The sequence below is a fragment of the Botryllus schlosseri genome, chromosome 7 (assembly GCF_051294905.1).
Source record: "Botryllus schlosseri isolate E-star chromosome 7, Bs_hap1, whole genome shotgun sequence".
Lineage (NCBI taxonomy): Eukaryota > Metazoa > Chordata > Ascidiacea > Stolidobranchia > Styelidae > Botryllus > Botryllus schlosseri.
This window is the reverse complement of record NC_137242.1, coordinates 21,243,772-21,267,051: the sequence shown is the minus strand read 5'-3', so window position 1 is coordinate 21,267,051 and position 23,280 is coordinate 21,243,772. Positions and strand designations below refer to the sequence as shown.

At 39.5% G+C, this 23,280-nt stretch overlaps 2 protein-coding genes and 1 long non-coding RNA gene across 4 annotated transcripts in view; 2 read left to right on the top strand and 1 right to left on the bottom strand.

The window, feature by feature from the left end:
- The window catches only part of LOC145443681 (uncharacterized), a 1,651-nt gene extending 580 nt beyond the window's left edge, over positions 1-1,071 (bottom strand). The window contains exons 1-2 of the long non-coding RNA XR_013916510.1: positions 662-1,071; positions 149-279 (exon numbers count right to left, since the gene is read on the bottom strand). This is a non-coding gene — a long non-coding RNA (uncharacterized LOC145443681). The remainder of the gene's footprint in view (positions 1-148; positions 280-661) is intronic.
- The window catches only part of LOC145443679 (uncharacterized), a 25,531-nt gene extending 5,794 nt beyond the window's left edge, over positions 1-19,737 (top strand). Inside the window, exons 3-7 of one of the 2 annotated variants that reach the window (XM_080321617.1) lie at positions 4,482-5,915; positions 8,172-8,489; positions 9,623-9,727; positions 10,198-10,296; positions 19,611-19,737. In XM_080321617.1, the coding sequence (XP_080177743.1) occupies positions 4,482-5,915; positions 8,172-8,440 (1,703 nt within the window). In that variant the 3' untranslated portion in view covers positions 8,441-8,489; positions 9,623-9,727; positions 10,198-10,296; positions 19,611-19,737. Of the gene's footprint in view, positions 1-4,481; positions 5,916-8,171; positions 8,490-9,622; positions 9,728-10,197; positions 19,438-19,610 lie in introns of those variants that run through there. The other variant, XM_080321616.1, reaches the window with a different exon arrangement.
- LOC145443680 (uncharacterized) overlaps positions 19,644-23,280 on the top strand; it is a 25,555-nt gene continuing 21,918 nt past the window's right edge. Inside the window, exon 1 of the mRNA XM_080321620.1 lies at positions 19,644-19,778. Coding sequence (XP_080177746.1) covers positions 19,685-19,778 — 94 coding nt within the window. The 5' untranslated portion in view covers positions 19,644-19,684. The remainder of the gene's footprint in view (positions 19,779-23,280) is intronic.

Here is a 23,280-nt window from a genome sequence, read left to right as displayed (position 1 = left end):
CCGCATTCCAGGGCATAGCCGCCGCATAGCAACCTATATTGCATCTAAGTCTGTCTTAAGTAGTGCAGTTCGCCAGCTATTACCAACAGCTACCCAGTGCACTGAGCTTTAGGCTACTGCCCAATCTATGAAGTAATGAATGACTTACACGTGGAAATTGCTCTAAATCTTCAAAGAATATCAAAAATCTGCTCAAATGAAGTTGAATGCGACTGCTGGAGTTTGAATTTGGCGAGCTTTCTTGAATACGAAATAAGTTTCTTCTTCAAAAATCGTCTTCTGAAAATGGTTGTGAAACACATGTTTAGTCAGAATTCAGACAGACTTAGTCAATTTCTCGCGCCCCGCAGGTTGAGAACCACTGATCTAATGTATTGAAGCAAAAGGTTCCTCATTTGAGGTGGCATGTGTGCCGAACAAATCCAGCAGTGGATGGAAACATCTCTATGCTATGGCCCGAAAATTACATGAACAAACCAACAGTTTCAACTCCTCTGTGGCGGAGTATGTGGTGTCACAGGTCACTATGTAAGTCGACTAATATCCCAAAATAGAACAGAGAATGCGGCGAATGAAATATTTCAATAATGAAATCAAAGTCATCCCGATGGTGTGCACAGTCGTAGATATTCACGGTAACAAATACTATGTAGTACTGTACCTTTTACGATGCGTATCCCATTCAGCATTCCTAGGAATCTTCAAGGATCCACTTTCTTCACGCACAACAAGCTTCGCTCCACCCGGGTTGGAATCCCAGTACGTTTAGCGAGACACCGATGACCGATTCCATATTGGCGCTCCACCCTTTGCTCAAATCTCAATAATGGCCAGACGACGATACGACACTCGAACGATTTCAAATCGAGTGGTATTCATCCGCTGACATGCCACCAATAATATTTACCGGCCACGTTATAATGTTTGATTTAGGTCGTATTTTTTCATACAGAAACAATTATCATTACATATAGTCCCTTTCTTTTCCATCTAATCTCGTATAAATTGATAAATATTCCACGTGATGTTCACTACTTACTATACATATACTTACCCAGACGCTGCTTGTGATGTCACAGTTGAGCGTTGGTTGTTTACTACGAAACTCAGAAAAAGCAGTAACGCGTAACCCTAACCTACTGTAACCTATGACAGATCGCGATGTCCGCCATTAACAAATGGTCAACTTAGCATGCGGTGCTGATATTTCCAGTTTCCCGAACAATAATATACATCCTAAACTGATATTTTAACTTATCAGTCCTATCCCTGGTAACCAACGAAACCGGCCGTATAGCCATAGCCTTATAATATAATATAGTGGCTATGGTGTACCACATTAGCTACGATTGTCAGTTGTTTCTTTTACCCCAGTATGTACTTTAATGAAATTGGTACTAGGGCCAACAATTTCCGTATAATAATAAACCCCAGTCTCGCGAACGTGGTTGAATCAGGTCAAATCACCACAAAAAATGATATCAGTAACATTCAGTTCCACGTATAACATTGGCCGCAGCGATTTTCAAGCTAATCAATTTTGCCAATAACTGCCAGTAATTTTGCGAATAAATTCTGGTAACTTGACTTTACAGCTAAATTAAGGTAATATGACACATCAAAATGTAAAATTACAAGCTACTCACAGCTATTGGCTGCGACTAGTAATTCGTTGCAAAATTTACAGAGATTTCCCAGTAAATCTACCAGATTTTTTTGTGTGTAGATGTGGCTAAAGTAACCAAGATAGCAATCCAAGTAGAAGTGGAATAAACAGTGCAAAATCTATTAAAATACTAGTGAAAATATCACTTTTACTTCGTTTTAAATCTATTCAAGTATAAGTAAGTAGTTATGAATATAGTCATAATACTTTCGCATGGACTGTTCAAAATATTGGTTCTTGAACCTTGGAAGGCGTGAGAGCTGCGGCCAACTGAAAAAATTTGTCGCGCAGTACGCGATTTACCTCCAATTCCTGCTCATCACTCTGTGTATAGTCCAAATTTAATATTTGAGAATTATCTCACCACCACTCATAACCATCCATGCTATCGAACTACCCGTTGGGATTGTAAGCATTCTGAAACCACTGGACCAAAGCTTTTAACTGAAATACGCGCCAGGTTAGAGATCGATTTATATTGATGCATTCCTTGAGTAGGCCTATATCAATTTCCGACAGCATAAGCGTTCGACCGCATCGTGGGATGCAACTGATAGTTTTGCAGCGCAAAATTGACTCATTTTTGCAGCGCAAAATTGACTCTCATCTTTTGATTACTCGAACAGCCCTTTCCAGAATATGCCATAACACCCATATTATGAAGGCTGTAGTTTTAGACGATAAGCAATACGGGGAAGTTGTATCGGATACGATGTGAACTCTAAGAGCGATTAGTATAGGCCTACGTTACTAAAACATATGGCGGATTGCAAAAATGCAATATACATAGAATTTTATTTCCGAAAAATATAGGCAATACTATGCACTTTTTCTTAAACTTCCACGTGTATGTTTTCCAGACAAAAGAACCGGAATTAATTAGAACAACTCAGAGTAACGATGCTGCGAAATAGAAATATTTACAAATACTATTTATATTTAATCTTTTCATCCAACAGAAAGCTTCAGCCGTAGTCTTCGAGTGTTATATTCTTGATCTGGTCTGAACAATAACTCATACGACGAGGTTGCAATAGGATACCAGTATATTATACAGCAGAATAACTTAAAGACGGGCGACACGGTCCGGAGTGCAGTTAATCGAAAAACCCGTATACAACAGAACACAGGGTATAAATACAAAGCACGACACACAAGGAAATAAATATTGGCGTAATTACTAATCCTAGACAAATAAGAGACAAACGATACCAAAGTAAAAGGCACGAAGAGAACAAGTCCAACGCTAAAAAAAGTCATATACCAGTTTCCAGATTAGGACATGCCACGCGCTGCTAGATTACGATACGATATGTAGATGCTAGATTGCATACCGATAATTGTAATATAGCCATCGATACTGAACTGTAATGTAACATGACAACGGAAACACGTAACCAGATACCTAAAACATATTCCCCGATACTTTCGTAAAGACAGATTAATCACCCCATATCTAATTTAAGCGAAGCGCGACGAAAATTCTGAATTTTGAGAAAGTTCAATTCTTGATGTTATCCCGCGAAAACAGCCTCGAAATTCCTCAGTGTCTCTCTCTCTCTCTCTCTCTCTCTCTACGCAATTGGAGGAACGCAATACTTCTACTTGACAAACTGAAAATAGCCAAAAGTAAGTATGTAAATGGGAAAATATTACGATGTAGAAGTAGAGGAAAATTAGATCTCCCTAAGTAAGTTCTTCAAGTTGTGAACACTACTTCAATACCTCGACATAGTAGTACTTCTTTGCTGACAACTTCTGGTTGTTGATATCCTACCGGTAGAGTTTAACAGAGATCCGGTCAGTATGGTGATTGAATGGTAATGTATGAATATATTGACAAACGGACCTATATTAGGGTTGTTCCACATCAGCTTTTTTCGGATTCCAGTCATTTGCTGAGTAAACTGTCAGGTTACCCTAAAAAACTCTGCACACCAATTTTGTATCAATTCTAACAAGTATAAGCCGCCGTAGGGCCAATCTAATTTTTCAATTAATCAAGAAAAAAATAAAATGAAAATGGTTGGTTGCGCATGCGACATTTTAGCATAGCTACAGGGGTCGGAAGGCATTTGCCAGTGACATAATTGTAATTGTATTCCCGCATGTCAAATGATATTTTTCGAAACGTAAGGCAATTAACATGCACATTGCATATGCACGTACTAAATCCAACTATTGTAGAACCCAGATAACTGCAAATCTGAAGTAATAATCATTTTTACAGTTCAGTGGTTTTCTTAGGAATCTGTACAGTATCCGTGAGGGTAGTCATACCTCAATTGCCCCACTGGCAGTCACGCACGGTTCAGGTAGTATCTATGAACTTAGATATTACCTTCGTCGACGGCGGATACTGTTAACTGATATCATTTAATAATCTTTTCTAATCAATCCTAAAATTATTATGTGGTATCATGGCTTTCCGCCATAGTCCTACAGTTTTGCGGTAGTGTAAGCAAGCTACCTAACAATCTGGAATAGAAATGTCTAATAGCTAATAGTTATAACCTGGTTTTTTAATTGGGAAATTTCATTTCAAAGAGAGAGTTCAGTTCACTCCGATGATCAGGAAGATAATGTGGATTTGAAAATATCATTGTCATGCATGTGTAGCCATATCTCCGATCAATTAACGTATTACCGGCGCGACCGCAATTCCTTTATGCTCACGGCGAACAAATATTAGTATTCACGCAAGCAGAAAGTTATTGTTGGTCGCTTCTGTGTAAGTCGAATTACCATCTAACAAACGATTGCTCTGTTAACTATATCTATTCGTAAATTGGAAAGTTTTTCCCTCTTTTTTCAGATCTAGGATATACCAAACTCATACAAATTTGCAACGACAATAGTAAGGAACTGGCAGCCATTGACATCCTAGCTGACTTCAGGCATGAAAAGCTAAAGCAGCCTAACTTTGAAGTTTACCCGCAGATGCAACAAGTTGACGTGAACGATTATTACAAAGGTTGCAATGACAACATAAGCTTTCAGGAATCTCGGAATGAAGTTGACCACAAACAGCTGATAAAGGAACTTGGATTTCATCACCAAGGCAGCATTCAAGCGAAAAATATTGGAATTGGCGACGTAATGGCATCCATATGTCAAAGCAAACAATCTGGCTCACCAGAAACAGTTGGTGTAACGGCTATCGTTGCATCTGCTGGATCGGGAAAATCCACACTTACACGAAGAATTGCTAGGCAAGCTCTGCGTATATCCTCTGCAATTGACGAAGTCAAACAAATGCCCGTATGTCATAAAAGAATGGTGCATTATATTGAATTGAAGGATATGGAAGTGAAGGGGGAAATTAAACCATCCAAATTTTTATTTGGGGGACTATACGAAAATGAAATTGAAGAAGAACAGGCATTCAAATGGCTGGATGAACATCAATCTGAGGCCGTTTTAATATTCGATGGACTTGATCAAGCGAGGTGGGATTTTGAAGAGAGAAATCTTCGAAAAATAGAAAGGCATGAAAAAGCTAGCTATTGGACAGTCATGTACAACATTCTATCCCGAAATATCCTATGTCTCGTTAAGGTCTTCATAGCATCGCGTGAGTTCAGGATATCTGAGTTACCGGCAATGGCGCGACCCGAAACCATTATTACGCTGAATGGTCTCCCTTTGGAAGACGCTCATAGGCTGTTCGCTTTTCTACTGAAAGGAGAAGGTGAGGATCTCTGGCAGAAAATTGAAATGATATCACCAATATTGCTCACTTTAGTCTCAGTACCCGTTTTGCTGATTCTAACGGCAGTTGTGATGGGAAGGGATCCAAGTAGATCTCCTCCGACAACAGTGACAGAACTATTCAACAAGTTCATATTAGATCTTCAAAGCGTCGAAAACATACGAAATCGGAAAGAGATTTTGTCGATAGTCGACAAACTGAAGGCATTGGCATTTGAATGCATGGTAGATGGAAGGGTCGTATTCAAAGAGATGGACTTGAAACTATCTGGAGTTTCCGTAGAAGAAGTTCAAGATTTAATGACTACAGTTCCAGGGAACAATCTACTGAGTCGACATTTTATACTTGGAGATTTCACATTCTCTTTCTGTCATCAAAGCATTCAAGAATATCTGGCAGCGATCTTCGTATCGGAAATGACGTTGGACGACTTTTCTCGCTTCGATGAAGAGCATATGCATGAAGAACGGTGGTCCGTCGTGCGACGATTCGTGACAGGCGTCGTCTTCTGCAAACAACAAAATGATCTTTACAGAGGTAAGAAAGACATCATGCATTCAACCATGTTTGATACTAATTCATTTTCCATTACTGCAACACCAATGGGTTGCCGTTTCCAGCTCGAATGATATCGATTCCATAAACCCTTACCAATTGTTTGATAAGTGATTCAGTCCGCAAAAGTGTTTATTTCCATAAGCCTTAAACCAGAGGTCTCAAACACAAGGCCCGCGGACCGCATGCGGCCAGCGTCTGCATTTTGAATTTTGAAGTATTCGTCAATATTTAACCGTATATATATTTTTATTTGAGAACTTCAAATTCGCTCTAAAACCTCTCCAAAAACCGGAGACTACTCATTAAACGTCACTATCGCATCGCTTTTAAAAGTTAGCCTGCAATGAAAGATCAGCTATTACGTTACATCACCTGTTTATGATGGTAAAACCTGACCTGCTGATGTTGTGGGACTGAAAAATTGACATTGGGACTTCGGCATGACCTTTTTGAGCCAATTCGAACTCGGACTGAATGGTGGGCGATAAAGAAAGTGACTCGAATTGAACGTTACAATCAAATAAGGAGTTGTGTATCGGAACACCGTAACTTGGTATGCAACCACGGACGCAACAAACTATCAGACTGTTATGGGAATGGTCGTAGGTTGCGTAGCGTAACGTATTTAGCTAGCTAAGCAGGCAGGCATGGCAGCCATTGGCATTCCGTTGCCCCTGCTGCATAGTTTGTTACATCCTCGTCATCTTGGGTCTCTTCGTCTACGTTATTATCGCAAATCAAAGAGGTCGACTATCGAATGAGGTAGTGGTACGCCTCACAGTTCTAGCACCAATGCATGATCAACAGCCTAGTTATCGGGAGTATGCAGGAAAACAAGATTCAACTATGCTGCTTCTATGCTCTGATATCCGATCAAGCCTTGTTCAAATATACAATAAACAACCGAGCGAGATAGTGTCATGGTTATGCGTCCGGCTTCTCGAGCGGTAGGTCGTGAGTTCGATCCCCGGCCGGGTCATACCAAAGACTCGAAAATTGGTATCCGCAGCTCTCCCGCTAGGCGCTCAGCAATCACGGATAGCATGGAGGAGAAAAAAACCGGGGGTGCAGACTAGATGACCTCATGGGGCCGTATCGCAACTCCGTCGTCAAAGCATTTCGATGGTGCAGGTGAAAAAGAATATCATATCTCTCTCTCTCTCTACGGAGGCCTACATTTCTACCTAATCTTGTGGCACGTCAAATTTTCACTAGCTGCAAAATTATAACACGACAGCTTTTACGATGTCGTGATGCATTTATGCGATCACACGGAGACTATAACTAATTATTTGACACACCATGCAATGTATAACAACAACAATTTTATTGAAATATTTAAAAATGTAATTTTTCGTGCTGGGCGAGAATTCACAATAGTACATCAAATTTTCACGATGTGTATGAAATGTCAGTCTTCAACGTCCCGTTAAGAAGCACCTTTTCGCCAGTACATTGTATACCGCTATTATTGGTGCTGCGGCCCGCAGCGTTAACAAAATCAAGGGATTTGGCCCGCCAGCGCATTTGAGTTTGAGACCTCTGCCTTAAACACAGGTAAACTCTGCCTTTTTCAGTTGTTCATAAATCATAAAGCTGAATATCGCTCCGATGTAAAATGACCGAAATGTCGGAACATATGCAAAGGGTTTATAAATAGTGTATAACAAAGTCGTTGACGAAGTCGATCACTCTAATTCACTATTGTTCCGACGCAAATATACTGTTATTCTTTTAAACTTATAAAATGTTGATGAATTTGTAATGGAGCCTCGCAGTTGCACGGTACATAATCACGATAAGCGGTCGAACGCATGCTTATTTTCTCGAGTTATTTTCCATATTTTGTAAAATGACTTCAGTTACCTGGAGCCATGAACTGAGTCCATACAACCGGTGGGTTAGGAACTGATCGACATCCAAAGTATGGGGTCCATGCGTACTGGAGGTCATATGTTGAGTTAAGTTCCTCGTCACTAATCGGATTTCTCATGATCACAACATTTCATGATTTTCGCTATCATTTCAACATCACAAAGTCCTCGTGACTATTGGGCGGATGCGATAACTACACTACGAGTGATAGAAATAAATTAATTTTATGGCGATCAAGTGATCATAAATCCCGCTCAATTCGGCCACTGTAAAGCAGCAGTGGGGACGATTTTCTATTCTTACACACACAGCAATGGGAGAATCAATACGAAATCAACTATATTGCTTATTGCCTGACAGTATTGGATCAAACAAAGAAGCAACAAGTTCTCGCTAGTTCCATACTTTCTCAACTACGGGAAAAGTTTGAAGAGAAATATAAGTACATTCGCATGGACCTCTATACATCAATCCATGAATCGGGAGATGCCGATCTTCGGATGCAGCTGTACAAGATTGACGGATCTAACATCTCATTGAATCGCGATGAGGTTCATGTCCTCGGATCACTGATGGCAGCAAAAAGAAAAATTATTTGGTATTTTGAATTTATTCAGCTGCCGAATTGACGATGAGATTTTGTACTGTATCGCAGGATATCTGAAGGAACCAATCAGGGTGAGCCACACTGTATTCAATGAGTAGTTTTTGTAAGAACCACACAATGTGCTATTTTCGAATATGCAATTCGTTCCCGGTGCGGTTTTTCGATGCGAAGCCTTCCAAATCCCTATATTATATAATACTAGATCGCCATGACAGGAAATTTTGATTAAGCAATGCGGAACAATGGTTCTCACAAACTCGATTTCGTGGACCGAAATTATTTTGCTTGCACATCGATTTTGAACTATATTCAATACTAGAAATTTCATTATTCAATCATAAGTATAAGACCGGCGAAATAATGTTTTAGACGTAGAAGTCTTAGCAGCATGGTAGAAAATAAGATTATTCGTTGCTCATGGCATGCCATATTCGTTAAATTGAACAGAGACAACATAAAAAGTAACCTGTATGCTAATTTTAGGCCTCCGCTACCTCCTGTTTGTTGCCGAATCACAAAATTTCGACAAATTTACTAGGAATTACATACTGTTTCAATCAAAAATCTTTTTTTTTGCAAAACCATTGGTGAATTTGCGGCATTCTCTCGAAAATGGTTATTCTCGTGTCACTACGTATGTATATGTAGGTTTCGTTTTTCGAACATAATAGAAAACACGTGCACATATATGGAGAAATGGTCATGATTTGTATGAGAACGTGAAGGGCAACTTGTCTAATCAGCGGATAACTCTTCATTTGTTGGCGCCAAAAGTTGTGCTGGGGTTTATTATCCGTCTTGAAGCTCGATAAAAAGGTACGAGCGAGGACTGATTATAGATCTGCAGTTGTAGTATAACAGGAAAATGGTTTACGTATCCATCCATGCTGAATACAGCGTGAATCGGAAAATAACCGATATTTTATAATAAAAAATCCAAGTCGAATGTGAATTTCGAAAATATTTTAAATAACGAATATGAATTCGCAGCCCATCGCTTCGTGATTTTTGTAATCAATGAGAACTTATTCACGGGGCAGACTGCTGATATCTCAAACTATGATATATCGATTCGTAATGTAGGTGGGCAGTAATGTAGGTTGCGGCCCGCTGACACTGTATCTCATCTCCGATGATTTGCTTGCTGAGTTATAGTCACGCCTAGTCTTCATCAACATTTCACAAAACATTTCAATCGTTTCAGGTGCACGAACTGAAATTGGCTGTCAATAATCTCTCAGCGACAGCGCTACGTTCGTTTCTTGGACGTACTAAAATTGAATCACTATTTGGAAAATTGAATTGGCATGTGAGTTCTATTTATCTATGATTTAGTTGCGAACTAGAAAGTAGTGATGTCACAATCTTCATCATCATTTTTTGAAATGTTTATCAAATGAATGCTCCACAAGATTGCGATATAATATAATGATAGGATAGGAGGGTGCCGAGACGAATTGAAGTAGTCTTCAAATGAGACACCCATCCTGGCCTACACCCTATGATATGTTATTAAGAAGCATGCTCACTGGATAAAAGATAGGATAACATGAACATAATTCTGATCGATGATGACGTTGGAGAACATCGAAACCGTCCAATTCTCCACTTCTGTGACCTGATCTATAATAATTGTTCCATTTTCCGATTTACTGAATTGCCGATAGCTTTGACTCTAATCCATTTCTTCGTTGTATCCTTGATATGACGTCACGATATATGGTATATGATCGATTAATTGAACGATATAAATGACATTCACATATCAACATTATTCAGCATCTCCAGCTATCTGCAAACGGATCTATTTGTCAATTGAAGCACAGTCAAGATGTCATCGAGATCAGTGGCGGAGCTGAAGGGCACTTCAGCATCAAGGTTTGATATCAAGATTGTTTTAAACTCCTTATGGCAATATCTGAGCCCGCTGGTGGAGAAGCTGGGTATTTGTGAACGCATCGCTACTAGTGCGGATCATGGACCGGAGCCGGATTGGATATTAGGCCGGATTTTTACAATTTTGACCGGACCGGATCGGAGCCGGATCAGTACTTTTTCTGTTACGGCCGGAGCCGGATCACTACTTTTTTGATCCGGTCAGAATCTTTATGGATAAGAATAACTATATATCTACCAACCACACGTAAGTAACCACCAAGCCAGTGTGAACATAAATGGCAGTACTTTTCCTGATGGCCGGGATCGGAGCCGGACCAGAGAATTGCACAACCGGATCGGAGCCGGACCAGAGAATTGCACAACCGGATCGGAGCCGGACCAGAGAATTTGTCGATCAGCTCCGCACTAATTGCTACATTATGTGTGAATGAGTACCGTCTGGAGCTCGATCCGTCAACTATTGTACACTTGAAGACCCAGATACAATTCCCTATTGCAGTGGTTCCCAACCTTTTTGACCTCCTGGCACACTGTGAAAGTGAAAAAGAGTTCGCGGCACACTAGCACAGTGGTTCTGAACTCTTTGGGCGTACGGCAAAAGCAAACTACCAGAATGCGAATAGCAGCAACCACAGTCTTATATAGGTGGCCACTGGTCGTGGTCACTGACGAAGTACTTCTGCCTTTTCGGTGTACTCAAGTAGGCTTATCGCTGCTTCAAAGAAGAAATTAAGTTTTCTTTTATCTCTGCGGACATTTCACAAATACGTCTACGAATGGTTTAATTTGACATGGGGATTGTTTTCAATTCTTCTTTTTTTACAATTTTATTGCAGGCAGGAATAAGGACTTTCTCTCAATCCGTGTGAGGTTTTGAATTATCAACCATTACCTCTGTTGCCACATAACTTGCCTGCTGAGATCTCGTTCAAACTTCAGGCCGAGGTTAATTTCATAAGATTGGCTTGACAACAAAGTCTGCCCACTACCTCGTTGTCGATGTAATGGAAGAGTCCAATCGCGATCGCCACTAACAAATACAGGCGCGTAAAGAGGTGTCTATACTTGGAAGCCAAACGCGTTTCCATGCAGATCGTGTGATAGCTTCTGTGAGAATAGCAATACCTCAGTCAAGAGTCTTACTGGCAGCCTGCTGCTGTTCAATTGCAGTTCCGATAAACCTCAGGACCGGTGAAATTGGTTAACTGATATGATTTGATCAACATTACTTCTCAATTCTCAAATTTGTCGCTACAACATTACGTTGCGCCCTGAGCCTACATTTTACCTGCAATGCTGGCACGCTACCTAACAATCGCAATGTGTATGGCTATGTCGGCAATTCTAATTTGTAAACGTGAACCTTACTTCCAAATGAGTATACATTTCTCGATGGCGGAAATGCCTTCCTAGGTGTTGTGGAGGTTTATTTGGGCTCCTACTCGTCCTCGGATCTGCAAAAGCAGTATCTTACAAAAAGTGGACCGTGCTATAAGTTGGCATCTCAGGAATCAAAATATGTTATATTGGCATGGTATAAAATTATCATCGATAACGAAGACATGGCAAGATTACGACTACAAATAGAAACAGAAAAAGGTCATGAACTACGTCACGTCCCTGTTCTGCCTCCGGTTCTGATGGGCCGACAAGTATAAGGTCACCTTCGGCCACACCTCAACATCACGGTACAATAGCCCGAGTCTAGTTATCTATCTATCCCCGTCCTAAATGCTACTATATATGTGGGCAAACTAGCGTATCACACCCATTGACGGTGGAGGCCCCAGTTTCATTCATGGCAGTGCAGTAGCAAGTTACGAAGCGTCGCAGATTTATGAGATTCTCCGACCCTATACGTTGCTGTGCTCAGAGCGTCTTTACGATAAAAAGCCAGAAAAAGACCCAATCCATGACATGATGTGGATGCCTAATTGAGATAACGTTAGTATGGCCATCGCGACATCCTTGTATCTGTTCACTGCATCGGATTGTACATCGCGTGTCTTGATATAGTAAATTCAATAGAAACTCCAACAATGACACACTCGAAATTTAGATTTTTGTTATACTTCGACCCAGTTTAGCGCATTTGCTCGCGGCACACCTAAGCAGTCCAATTAGCACACTAGTGTGCGGCGGCACACCGGTTGGGAACCACTGCCCTATGGCATTGGTAGCCAACCTGCGGCCGTAGCAAGAAATTTATGTGGCCTTCACAACGTATTTGAGCTAGTATGTGTTGGCAACCGTCCAATGCAAATTGAATTTACGAATTGTATCCCAAGTTTTTGAGTGATTTTGATTAATCTTGAAATTTTATTCGCGCCACGCGCGATTCAATGCGGCTTCGTATGTCGACTTTAATATAGTACCGCTCTTTGTAATCTGAAACCCACAGATTAGATGCATACATCATATAAAATTGTGCTCGCCATATAGAAATACCAATTCGGAATCGTGTGCTCCTCACGAAGGAAATATGTTTCTGGTGCGTTCGGGTGATTCCAATATATGTTCACTCTAACAACTCAACAATTCTGATTGGATATCAAGAAATAGCAGCACGCAACGAAGTGACTAAAACAATTGGCCCACCCGAAGATGCATCATCATTAGGGCCAGTTTTTGCTGCAGTCAAATCCGTGGAAAGTTGCTTTTATTTTTTCTAAAAAGTTGCACCAAAAAGTCGCGTTTATTGACAAGTTCCTTGAAATTATTTGGGTATGAGATCCCGTATCCAGGGCATTGTAACAAAACTCGATGTTTTCGACTTCATCAAAGTTAATAGCCTGCCAAGAATTGACCCAGTGAAAATATGATTCGCGGCGGTCTAGCCTGAATGTACGTCAAATCAGAAAGGACCTCAAATTTAAACGGCAGTGAAATAATCAAGCGATCTATTTAAATATAGTGGAAAATATTTCCAGTAAAATGTTAATTGCATGAAAAATCTGAACATTTTGTAAAAAAGTTACCTGAAAATCGATAACACTTGGAAAAGTTGCAGGTGAGAAAATGAAGAAAAGTTGCAAAACTTTGTAATAAAGATTTCTTCAAACAGCTTAAAACACCATAGTACATAACTACTGAGTATTTAGGAAGCTGCCAGAAGCTGTGAACAAAAGTTGCAAAAATTGCAAAAACTTTCCCAAATCATCATTTGAAACTTGCCCTAAATATTCAGAAACAGTCCTTCCTTCAACTCTGCCGGTGAACCTGATCTCATGGGCTGAGAAACGATAAATACTTGATAGTAATATGTGACACTGCGAATATTAATGATAAAGCTCGTCCGTGAAACTGATCCCAGTAACTATTCATAACATATAGGGTTACCACATTTTTGTAGAGCAAATTCCGAACACTCTTTAGCGCCCACTAGTGGATTTTGAAATGAGGTATAATACATTGTCTGCAATATGCGTCACACTATTATAGCTTTGCCTATCGACCATAGGTTGTCCCCATCTGGATCAGGAGCCATTATAATGCTAGTTAGGTGCATTTATGGGGTTGTGCGTTGTAACCCGTCCGAATAAACGACCCCATTAGTCAATAGATTTGACTGAAGCATCTAAATGGCCTTAACCTACTCCAGTAATATACCATTCTCCTTTCATTGCGATTACAATTAGACCCATTTCGGTAAATGATGGTTATTTTTAATAAATTTACATTGCTTGTTTTGCGAGGGTGGTAGTTCACACATTAAAATCAACGAATGTGACAATAAATCGCGCGCAGTGCGAATAAAAGTACTATAGTTTCTGTTGATTAACCGAAACTTTTCGATCCCATTTCAAACCTTCAAAATTCCGGACATTTAGACATATTTAAGAAATATTTCCCGGACGCAGTTTGAACGGTGACATTCCGGACATATCGGGGAAATCCCTGACGTATGGTAACGCTTATCATAACATGACCACTCGCGATTTCCGTGCGTATAGTAAGCCGAAATGAATAAGTTGATTAGTCCGGAGGTAACCGAAAATGGACAGGACATGGACGGTTTAACATGGGTATTTGGCGTCCAGTTAGTTCATTACGACAATTCCCCCAAGTACAGCCGTAAAGATCAATATTAATGGCCACGAATGCTCTACCTTAGGCCATCAAGTGTCTCATTAAAAAGACATCTCTTTTTGCTCGTTTTGATTTCAACTACTCCACTAAAATACCCTTCTAGGCCAAACAAGTTGTTGGGATTGTGTACAAGGACATCTACTGCTGCTTGGATGACCAGGTCTTAAGAACTGTTCTGCACTCTTATTCAAAATAAAGCGTGTTTTCCGCCAGTGAAAAAGGCTTGCTGGCAGTCCCGGAGGATACAGTTTATTAAAAGGGCAAAAAATCCGCATATTCGTGATGAGGCATTGGTATGATGTCTTGCAAAATAAGCTGCAAAACGACCAAGGAGAGTAGGCACATTAGAGTACGTTTCCTTATAAAACGTTGCTCCAACCTGTGTTCAGTTTATTTAGATTTCCCATTTCCTGTCTTGCGAGTGAATGAGAAGATAAAAATCGTCACGATACAGTGTGTTCGGTCCTTCAGCTCAATCTAACCTGAAAGTTCATAACAGTTCAATAGCGTCAAGGCAGATTTTCAGACTACGACGAAAATCTGAGTGTTTTTGGCATCATACATGAAAATGAATTCAAGTTTAGTGTTACAGTAGTACGCTACGACTTTACGGACATGTATGACGTACAGAGCGCCCACACCGCAATTTTACTCAACACAGCTCTACGAAGCATACCTGACGCACGTGAATTCGTTGTAACTTCGAAGAATTGTAGGTAACCACATTTTCGGTATTTGGTCTATCAGTCCTGGTATATGCAGAATAGGACCAAAAACTTTGTAAAGTAAGGAAAGTTACTGTATTATAAATGCGAGCCATACAATTGCATCCTAATGGAGTTGCAAAAAGGTAGTTGAACAAGATTGAGCTAGAAAATGAGAAGTGAATACAATGACTTGGAGTTTGACCCGAGTCTTAACACTGTGATTCGGACCCGAGCCTTTTAACCCTGACTTCGACTCGAAGTGGACTCGGTGTCGAATTGAAAACGAATCGAATTGACTCAAGACAAAACTATTAAAGTAGAAATGACTTGTGACTTAGAACTCGGGTTATGTTAAATTACGTGATAGCCTGTATCAGGGGTGGGAAAACTGATGCATGATGTACAATGTGCGTTTATTATTATCTTTTTGTTTATGTCCTTATGGTTTACGTAAAACTTCTAAAATTTAGATGTATGTGCTTGATGATGTTATGATCATAAATTGCAATTTTCATGCTGCATAAATATGACCTATCAAGCTACATCAAATACATTTCAGCGGGAGTTTACTAGATACTAGCAATGGTATGAACGTGAGGTTCACGTTCGCTTTCTGTGTGCGAACCTCTGAAATTTCAAAGCTCCCCTTCACGCATATTACAATTTATCACGTCATTATAACGTTCACTTTGCATTTCAATTTCATCGGACCACTCTCTGCGAGGCGCTGGCAGTAAATATCCAGCTTTGCCTTTGTGAATATTTAATGTCTCTCTGCAGTGAGTCCGCAATCACCCAATAGCAAGATCGAATACACTAGGTGTAGGAAGTCAGCAAATTGTGCTTAGTCAGCCCATCAAATATTTACTCAACAAAACTGATATGAAGAATGCTATGATGTCTAATGTAAAAATTCTATCAGTCGTACGGGATCCATCTTCATTTTAAAACCTTTTTGTATAAAATAAAAACCAAAGTCGTCCGATCTTAAGACTAGGCTACATCCATCCAAAATACCCGAGTCCTCGTCGAAATTGTTGGCCAAGTGACGGAAGACATCGATTTTGTGAAATTATTATAACAATCTAGCATGTACTTTAGCATTGTGGCATAATATGGCCAGAGACGTCGATAGTTATGATGTACATTACTCTATTACTTTGCGGAAATGTAGGATTGGAATTAGCAATATGACGACACGTGACTTCATTCGTTCACGTTCACCTTCACACAGAACCTTGCACCATCTATACTAGATGCCCTTTGAACGAGATACTGCTAGCGCCTACCCTAATACTTCGATACTTCAAGTTATTATAAAATATATATATTATCGTTATTATCGTTGCTAGCATTGAGTTGTGAAAATATTTCTACCCGGGGGCAGATGACGGCTTTCCCCGTTCATTTACGAGTATTTCAAATTTGCGGTGCCATATGCGTCATTAAATCTCATTACCAGAATCAGCTGAAAAAATTTATGTAGGCTATTTTTCGAAAAAATAATATTTATTTTCGGGAATAGTATGACAAATACAAATAAAATTTCACTAAATCCATTTAGCGAAATAGCTCTGCCTATCAACCTCAAAATTATCCTTTGACTCACTGGTTGAAAACCCTGAAGTAGATGATACCTCAATGTTATGCGATGGCGTACACGCAGACAAAGACATATTGCACTGCTCACTGTGCTTGCGTCAGAACCTATTTTTCAATAAGCAAAATGCAATTTATTGCGACATAACTGATGTATTACCTGATGATGTATTAATCGAAACCGCGGTGCGGCTTACCTAAATTTGAAATTTAAGCCAATCATCACCATCATCAAAATGATACTGCGAATTTGACAGCGTGACAGATTAATCAAGTCGACGAGAAACAATCCACAATGTACATCAGAAGTCTCAAACACGCGGCCCACCCGACCATTTTGTGCGTCCCGCGTTGGCATTTTGGATTTTTAAGTATTCGACGATATTTAACTGCCGCATATCTTTTTTTTATAGATTTGAGAACCTAACCTAAAATTCGTTCTAAAACTACTCCAAAATCCTGAAACTATATTCATCAAACTTTACTATCACATCACTTTCAAAAGTTACCATGCCGTGGAAGATCAGCTATATACATCACGTTACCTGTTTATGATGATAGGACTTGGCCGGTCGATGATAATTCGTGACTGAAAATTGTGATTTGTACTTGGACGCTACGTGTTGTAGAATTATTCGATCTCGTACCGAATGGGTGATAAAATAAGAATGACTAGAGTTGGGTCGGGTCAAACGTTACAATCAGAGAAGGACTTGTGTCTCGGAATGCTGTGACTTGGAACTACCCTAATTACTAAACTGTTATGGGAAATAGTAATATAGCGAAAGGCCGTAGCTTATGTTGCGGAGCGTATTTAGCTATTCAAGTAGGTCGGTATGACAACCAATGGCATTTTGTTTGTTGGTAGGTGTTTCCTGCGAGTAACGTAGCGGTATGCTGTCTGGCTCTTTTTCTCTTGAGCTATCTCTCGTTTCGCCAGACAGCATTGTTGCGTCTCAATGCCAATCTCCATAAAAATGAAAAATTCGAGGCTGATTGTGGGAGTTCCAGGACCACGAGCGGAATAAAATTTATATTTTCGTAATCAGTGCAGAGTCAGCTTTCGATTGATACCCGTTTTACCAAATTTAATGCTCGGCAAGTCGGTCATAAATGACCGTCAAATTGCCTGTAGCCAAATGGAAATTGTGACGTGATACAATTTCACTGAGGCGTGAGATTTGCCTGTGTCGACACCATATAGGACACTATGATGAGACTATACATGCTGCTGTTGTGGCGTGAAGCTTGAAGATGACCTCATCACCAGGTTAAAAGGGCACTGGGACCTAAATATGATGCAGCGGTCACAAATTACAAATAAAACTGTGAAATAAATTTAGGTAGCAGCCATATTCCCCAAACACCTTCGTATCCAAACTGCAGCCAAGATATTTTCATGACTGTTGCGTTCCCCTTTACCTTACCTCTGGTGTGTCGAGGTCACGCGTCAGCGAATGATTACTCTTGCGAAACGCAACACTTTCCCGAGCAATCAAGCATGTCATTTGAGATAGTTGTCAACCGATTTTATGAAGATGCTCTGTCTTACGATACCACCGTGGTTTAATTACAGTTATTTCTATAATATACTGTACTGACGCTCAACGGGCAATATTCAGAAATGTATATTTGTGAGTGAAGCTTGCTACAGGTACCAATCCTTTTTTCAGTCGCCGGTAACTGTATCTTACGCCTGCTTGGCATAAAAAAGAATTGTCAAGTAATTTTAACGTTTTGTTATCGAGGGAGGACGACTTCGAGATCAATGAGTTGGCTACGTGCGGTTCAACCCCTGATATATCGATAAAGATAGTAAAATGTTTGAATTCCTGTGAATTTAGTTCATCGTATCACTGATATCTGTATAATATACATATAATATATCATTTCACGTGTGTAACTTCTTACAAGCATACCATTGACGCTATAGATAATTCGTCATCTTCTTAATACCCGGTCCAAGATCTTCGCGGGAGATTTGGTCACTTCGAAGATAGAACTTTTAATGGTGGGTTACTCCGTGACCCACAAGAGCCCATTGTAAGTCACTCTAGATAAAATACCGTCAGAAAAGTGGCTATTGATTTGTAATCGTGATTGTCTCCGCGAGTTGACCCATTTAAGGGTTACTCATGGGAAATGACTCGACCAACGTGAGAAAAGTATTGTATTGATATTAGTAGTGATGCTAACGGTGTGTGTATTGAACAGTGGCCTGATAGCTGAATGTAATACTCATACGATTGAAGAGTACATAATGGTCAATAATAATACGTTAGTTCCGGATCAAGCACTATATTCGCCTATGTATGCATTCGACGATGTTTGTAAATTCAGTGCGTTCATTGAGATGTCGTTCCTTAAAATGCGTTGGTTTCACTTTTAACACATTAAAGTAATACTTGTAACTGACTGTAGCGATGGCTTTCGATTCAACAAAGTAAGCTCATGAATGACTTCAAGAAGAAACAGTTCGTAACGGAATGTAATAAATCGAAGTTATTACTTTACTTGATATATGTCACAGATTTTGAGAACCTGGTGAATATGATCTAGCTAGTCTATAGGCAGTAGTATATTGTCTTATTATATATCGAAGGTTGAGGTAAAATGTGCATCGTGCTGATGTTTCTGCATCCTCGAATTTACCATCAGACCCCTTCATTTTTTAAAAATTGCTCATGACATAGGTACGCGTAATTATCGACAAACTAGCAGGAATGCAATCCGTTGTATATAATCCGTATCAGGACGTCGATGAACGTATGGACCAATACGAACCAGTCTCTACAATCGGTGAGAGCGCTCACAGTAATATGCTTATGTGGGTCGTTTATGTGCGCGTATATGTATTTGTTTGGCGGTTTAACAACATATAACGATGTCGTTTTTAAGGAATCGTGAAACCGTCAAACCGAGTTACGGAGAAGAAAGTTGAATATTCTGCGGGAAAATATGGGAAAATTGCAATGATCATGCCTTGGGTATTATTCTTTGCAACATTTGGAGGACTTGCAACAATTTTTGTTCTTCATTTTGAATCTCAAGGAACGTGGAATCGAGGTTAGTGCCAGGAATCATCTGAATATGAGATAGTTCAATCAGGGTATATGCAAATAATACAGCTCTTTCCAGACAATCAGCTGTCTGTAATTGAGGTGTGTGCAAACGTTTTAGGCGCTAGAAGAGTACGCTAAATTTCGGGTCGAACAAATTATATTTGTCATAACGACACGCGTACACCAATACGGAAATATTTGAGTTATTCCTCATTACATATTCTGTTTTTTTTTACGGTCGCGACTAAGCATTCTTCTACGGCTGGCTTTTAGATTACACCATGTAACGAAATTTTGCAAAAGTTTTAGTTGGCTAAATCGTTTTTATGTATGGTGTTTTCGTATTCTGAACTATTTACCAAAATTTTTCTTGAAGTGTCACAAATTTTTAAGAAATGTCAATTTCTCTATGTTTTGATTTTACTCATAATTGCTCCGGATTAAACACACTAATTCTTCATTGGACGTAGGAAAAAGGTAATGAGAAGGATAATATGAACAAATATACTGTACTCATTCATCAAGTAACAATGCAGCACTGAAAATCGTCAGAAGTGGTTTGCGTGACTTGCGTCTGTGAAATGAGAAATCTCCTCTTACTATGGACCACAAATAACACCTTCTAACTATATTTTTCAAAATCTTAGTTCAGTAAAAATATTTAGGAATTGTGTTTGGCTATTCCAAACCAATCATTGAAATAAATAAAAAATCTGAATTGTCCCTAGTCTTTGAGAAATGTCACTTTTTCTGATTTCCCGTTTAACTCGAAATTGCCCTGATATAGCCTATTCTGCATAATTGATTTTTGGACGTACAAACACACTAACAAAAAGAAGGAATATGTACGAATGTTGGCTAACATAGATTATAAAAGGATTGGTATAGTATATGCATGATTTGGCATTATAAACTGATAAATCTGCTGATATTATGGACCGCAAATATTCCCCAATCATGATGCAACTCCACCACCCTTAGTATCTTCTTTCCAAATCAAACATATCCCGATGAAACACGTCACTATGTTCATCGTCTACATCACCTATATTTGAACTAATAAAGTCTAAAGTGCAGGTAATACGCTTAAGGACGTAATACGTTTTAAAGGACATGCCCCACTTTATTTTTCATATATGTCTATGATATCGTTTACCAGAGGCTAATATTCATTGCTTCGTTTATACCCACATCTCGAAATGACTTGAATGCACCTGCTTCTCTCGCAGTTATTTTATTGCCAATTGCTTTACAAAAGATTGTCAGCATTCCCGCATATGCAAGGAGAACCTGTCACAGAAAAATACCGTTAAAATCGTTCATGGCCTTTTCTCAACGAATGACATCGACACGATGAATGCAACAAGTTCCCTAGTTTCAGCCTTGAAGTCAGAATTTTGGCGTTTGTTTTAGTGAGTACCAACTAAATCATCAACTTCGCGTTGGTTCAGAATGTGCGATTTTGGATTTATATCTATATAAGAGATGTTGAAGTCGTCATCGGAGTCTGTTTCTGTATCTTTAAGCCCTGTCGAGTCTTCTGGAGCCTTTTTGTCTGATAGTTTGATCAGTGAAAACTTACTGCAATACGGAACCGCCCTTATAATGAGATGGCATGGATATGCAATGTCAAGTCAATTTTTAGTTATCCTGAACCCTGGAATATCATCCATTCAGAAATAACAGTCATCTATAAGGTTTTGAATTTCCCTTCAGATTCTTTAATAGCAACTGACATTAAATGCCGATCTCCCCTTAACCAGCCATCCATATTTCATCGCCATGTTTCGCAATTACATGAAATGCCCAGTGTTTATTTTTGTCTGAAATTATCATGTCAAAGTAAAGTTAATAAGTATAAAAACATTACTTCTATCTATATTTCGTATTTAACTTGTTTCAAACTGATATACAGACCACAGATGTACCAATAACAGCCAGAAGGCAGATTACATTTGTGATACTGACATTAACGATACGATGATACGCACTAGATCCACAATCAGTGCATTAACAGAACAAAACGAGAATAAATTTGAGATTGCTTGCTGTAGCCATTACTGACTAACTAAGACTAAGAAGATGATTGTTACTAACAACCAACTATTATGAATTGAATGATGGATCAATGTGACATCACAGTTAATAGGAAATTTAATAAAGGAGCTTGAAAAATGTGGTGCGGGAAGTTTAAAAAACTCTAGACCAGGGGTTCTCAGCCCTTTCTTGGCCGTGGCCCATTTTCCGGTTTGAAAATGTGCTGTGGCCCACCTCTATATTGGAATCATAAACCTGTTCAATGCGTGGTAATCGACGGCGACGATATGCATATTTCTCTAAAATATGCGCATTTTTCTGTTAATGTACTGGTGATATATAAATGAAAGTAGACCATTCGGTTCATCAAATCGCGCTAAGCGCGACGAAAATTTTCATGTCTCGAACAAACGACCAACGAAATAATCGTGGGCCCCTTCGAGCTCCCGCAATTGGCGGTTTGGGTGTAGCAGTTACGTAGACCATAGGCTAAAACTCTGTGTATACTGTGATCGTTCGTTGCTCCATTCGCGTCGCGAAACACAATGATAAAATCCACGCATCCGCTGTGTGATTGGGATTTTAGTTTCACTATTGTGGGGAATAATATAATCATTCTGGGTCAGCTTCATACAATTCATTGGGAATGAGGTACTACAGAGAAGTGGAGAAAGATTTATTTAATATTCATGCTGTTGTAAAATGCACATTGTATGTCTTGTACCAAACCAACTGAAGTTGCGATGTCATAATATTCAATCAAGTGATACAATCAATATATGTGACTCTTACATTATGTACAATGATTTTCAGGGCAGACATTTTAAACCGACTCCAAAGATTAATACGCTCCGCCGGGGCCTACGATATTCGTATCGTATCGTATCGTAGGCCCCGGCTCCGCTAAATCCTCAATCCATTATGATTCGTTGCGGTGGTGCAGATACCTCCACCAGAAGTTGATAATAATTTGCAATTATGGCTATTTTTATCTTACAATAATACGACTTGCCTAAGTACAGTAGATCTATACGTCTTCATCGATTACACTTCATTCCAAGTTTATTGCACACCCCTTTCAACGGCATACGACATTGACCCTGCCGCAATACTTGGTTACTTCAGCATTACCTTCCAGTTATTATATATACTCGAAATTATTTTAGTTGCTGTTAGCCGTAGGTTGTCATAGCCAGTGGAAAAGCCGCCGTTTCTCCCTCCCGTTTTCGACTTGAACATCCTGACTCCATACGTGCCACCACGTCTGATCAGAGTCGGAAGAAAAGCTTTACGTATAGCCTACGTAGAACTAGATAATATGAATATATTCTTAGCGATTAATATAATAAATATTACTAAACTTACATTATTTCTAAAATTTTCTCAAATAGCTTTGTGGTCCACCTCAAATGCTGCTGTGGCCCACCAGTGGGCCATGGCCCACCCTTTGAGAACCCATGCTCTAGACA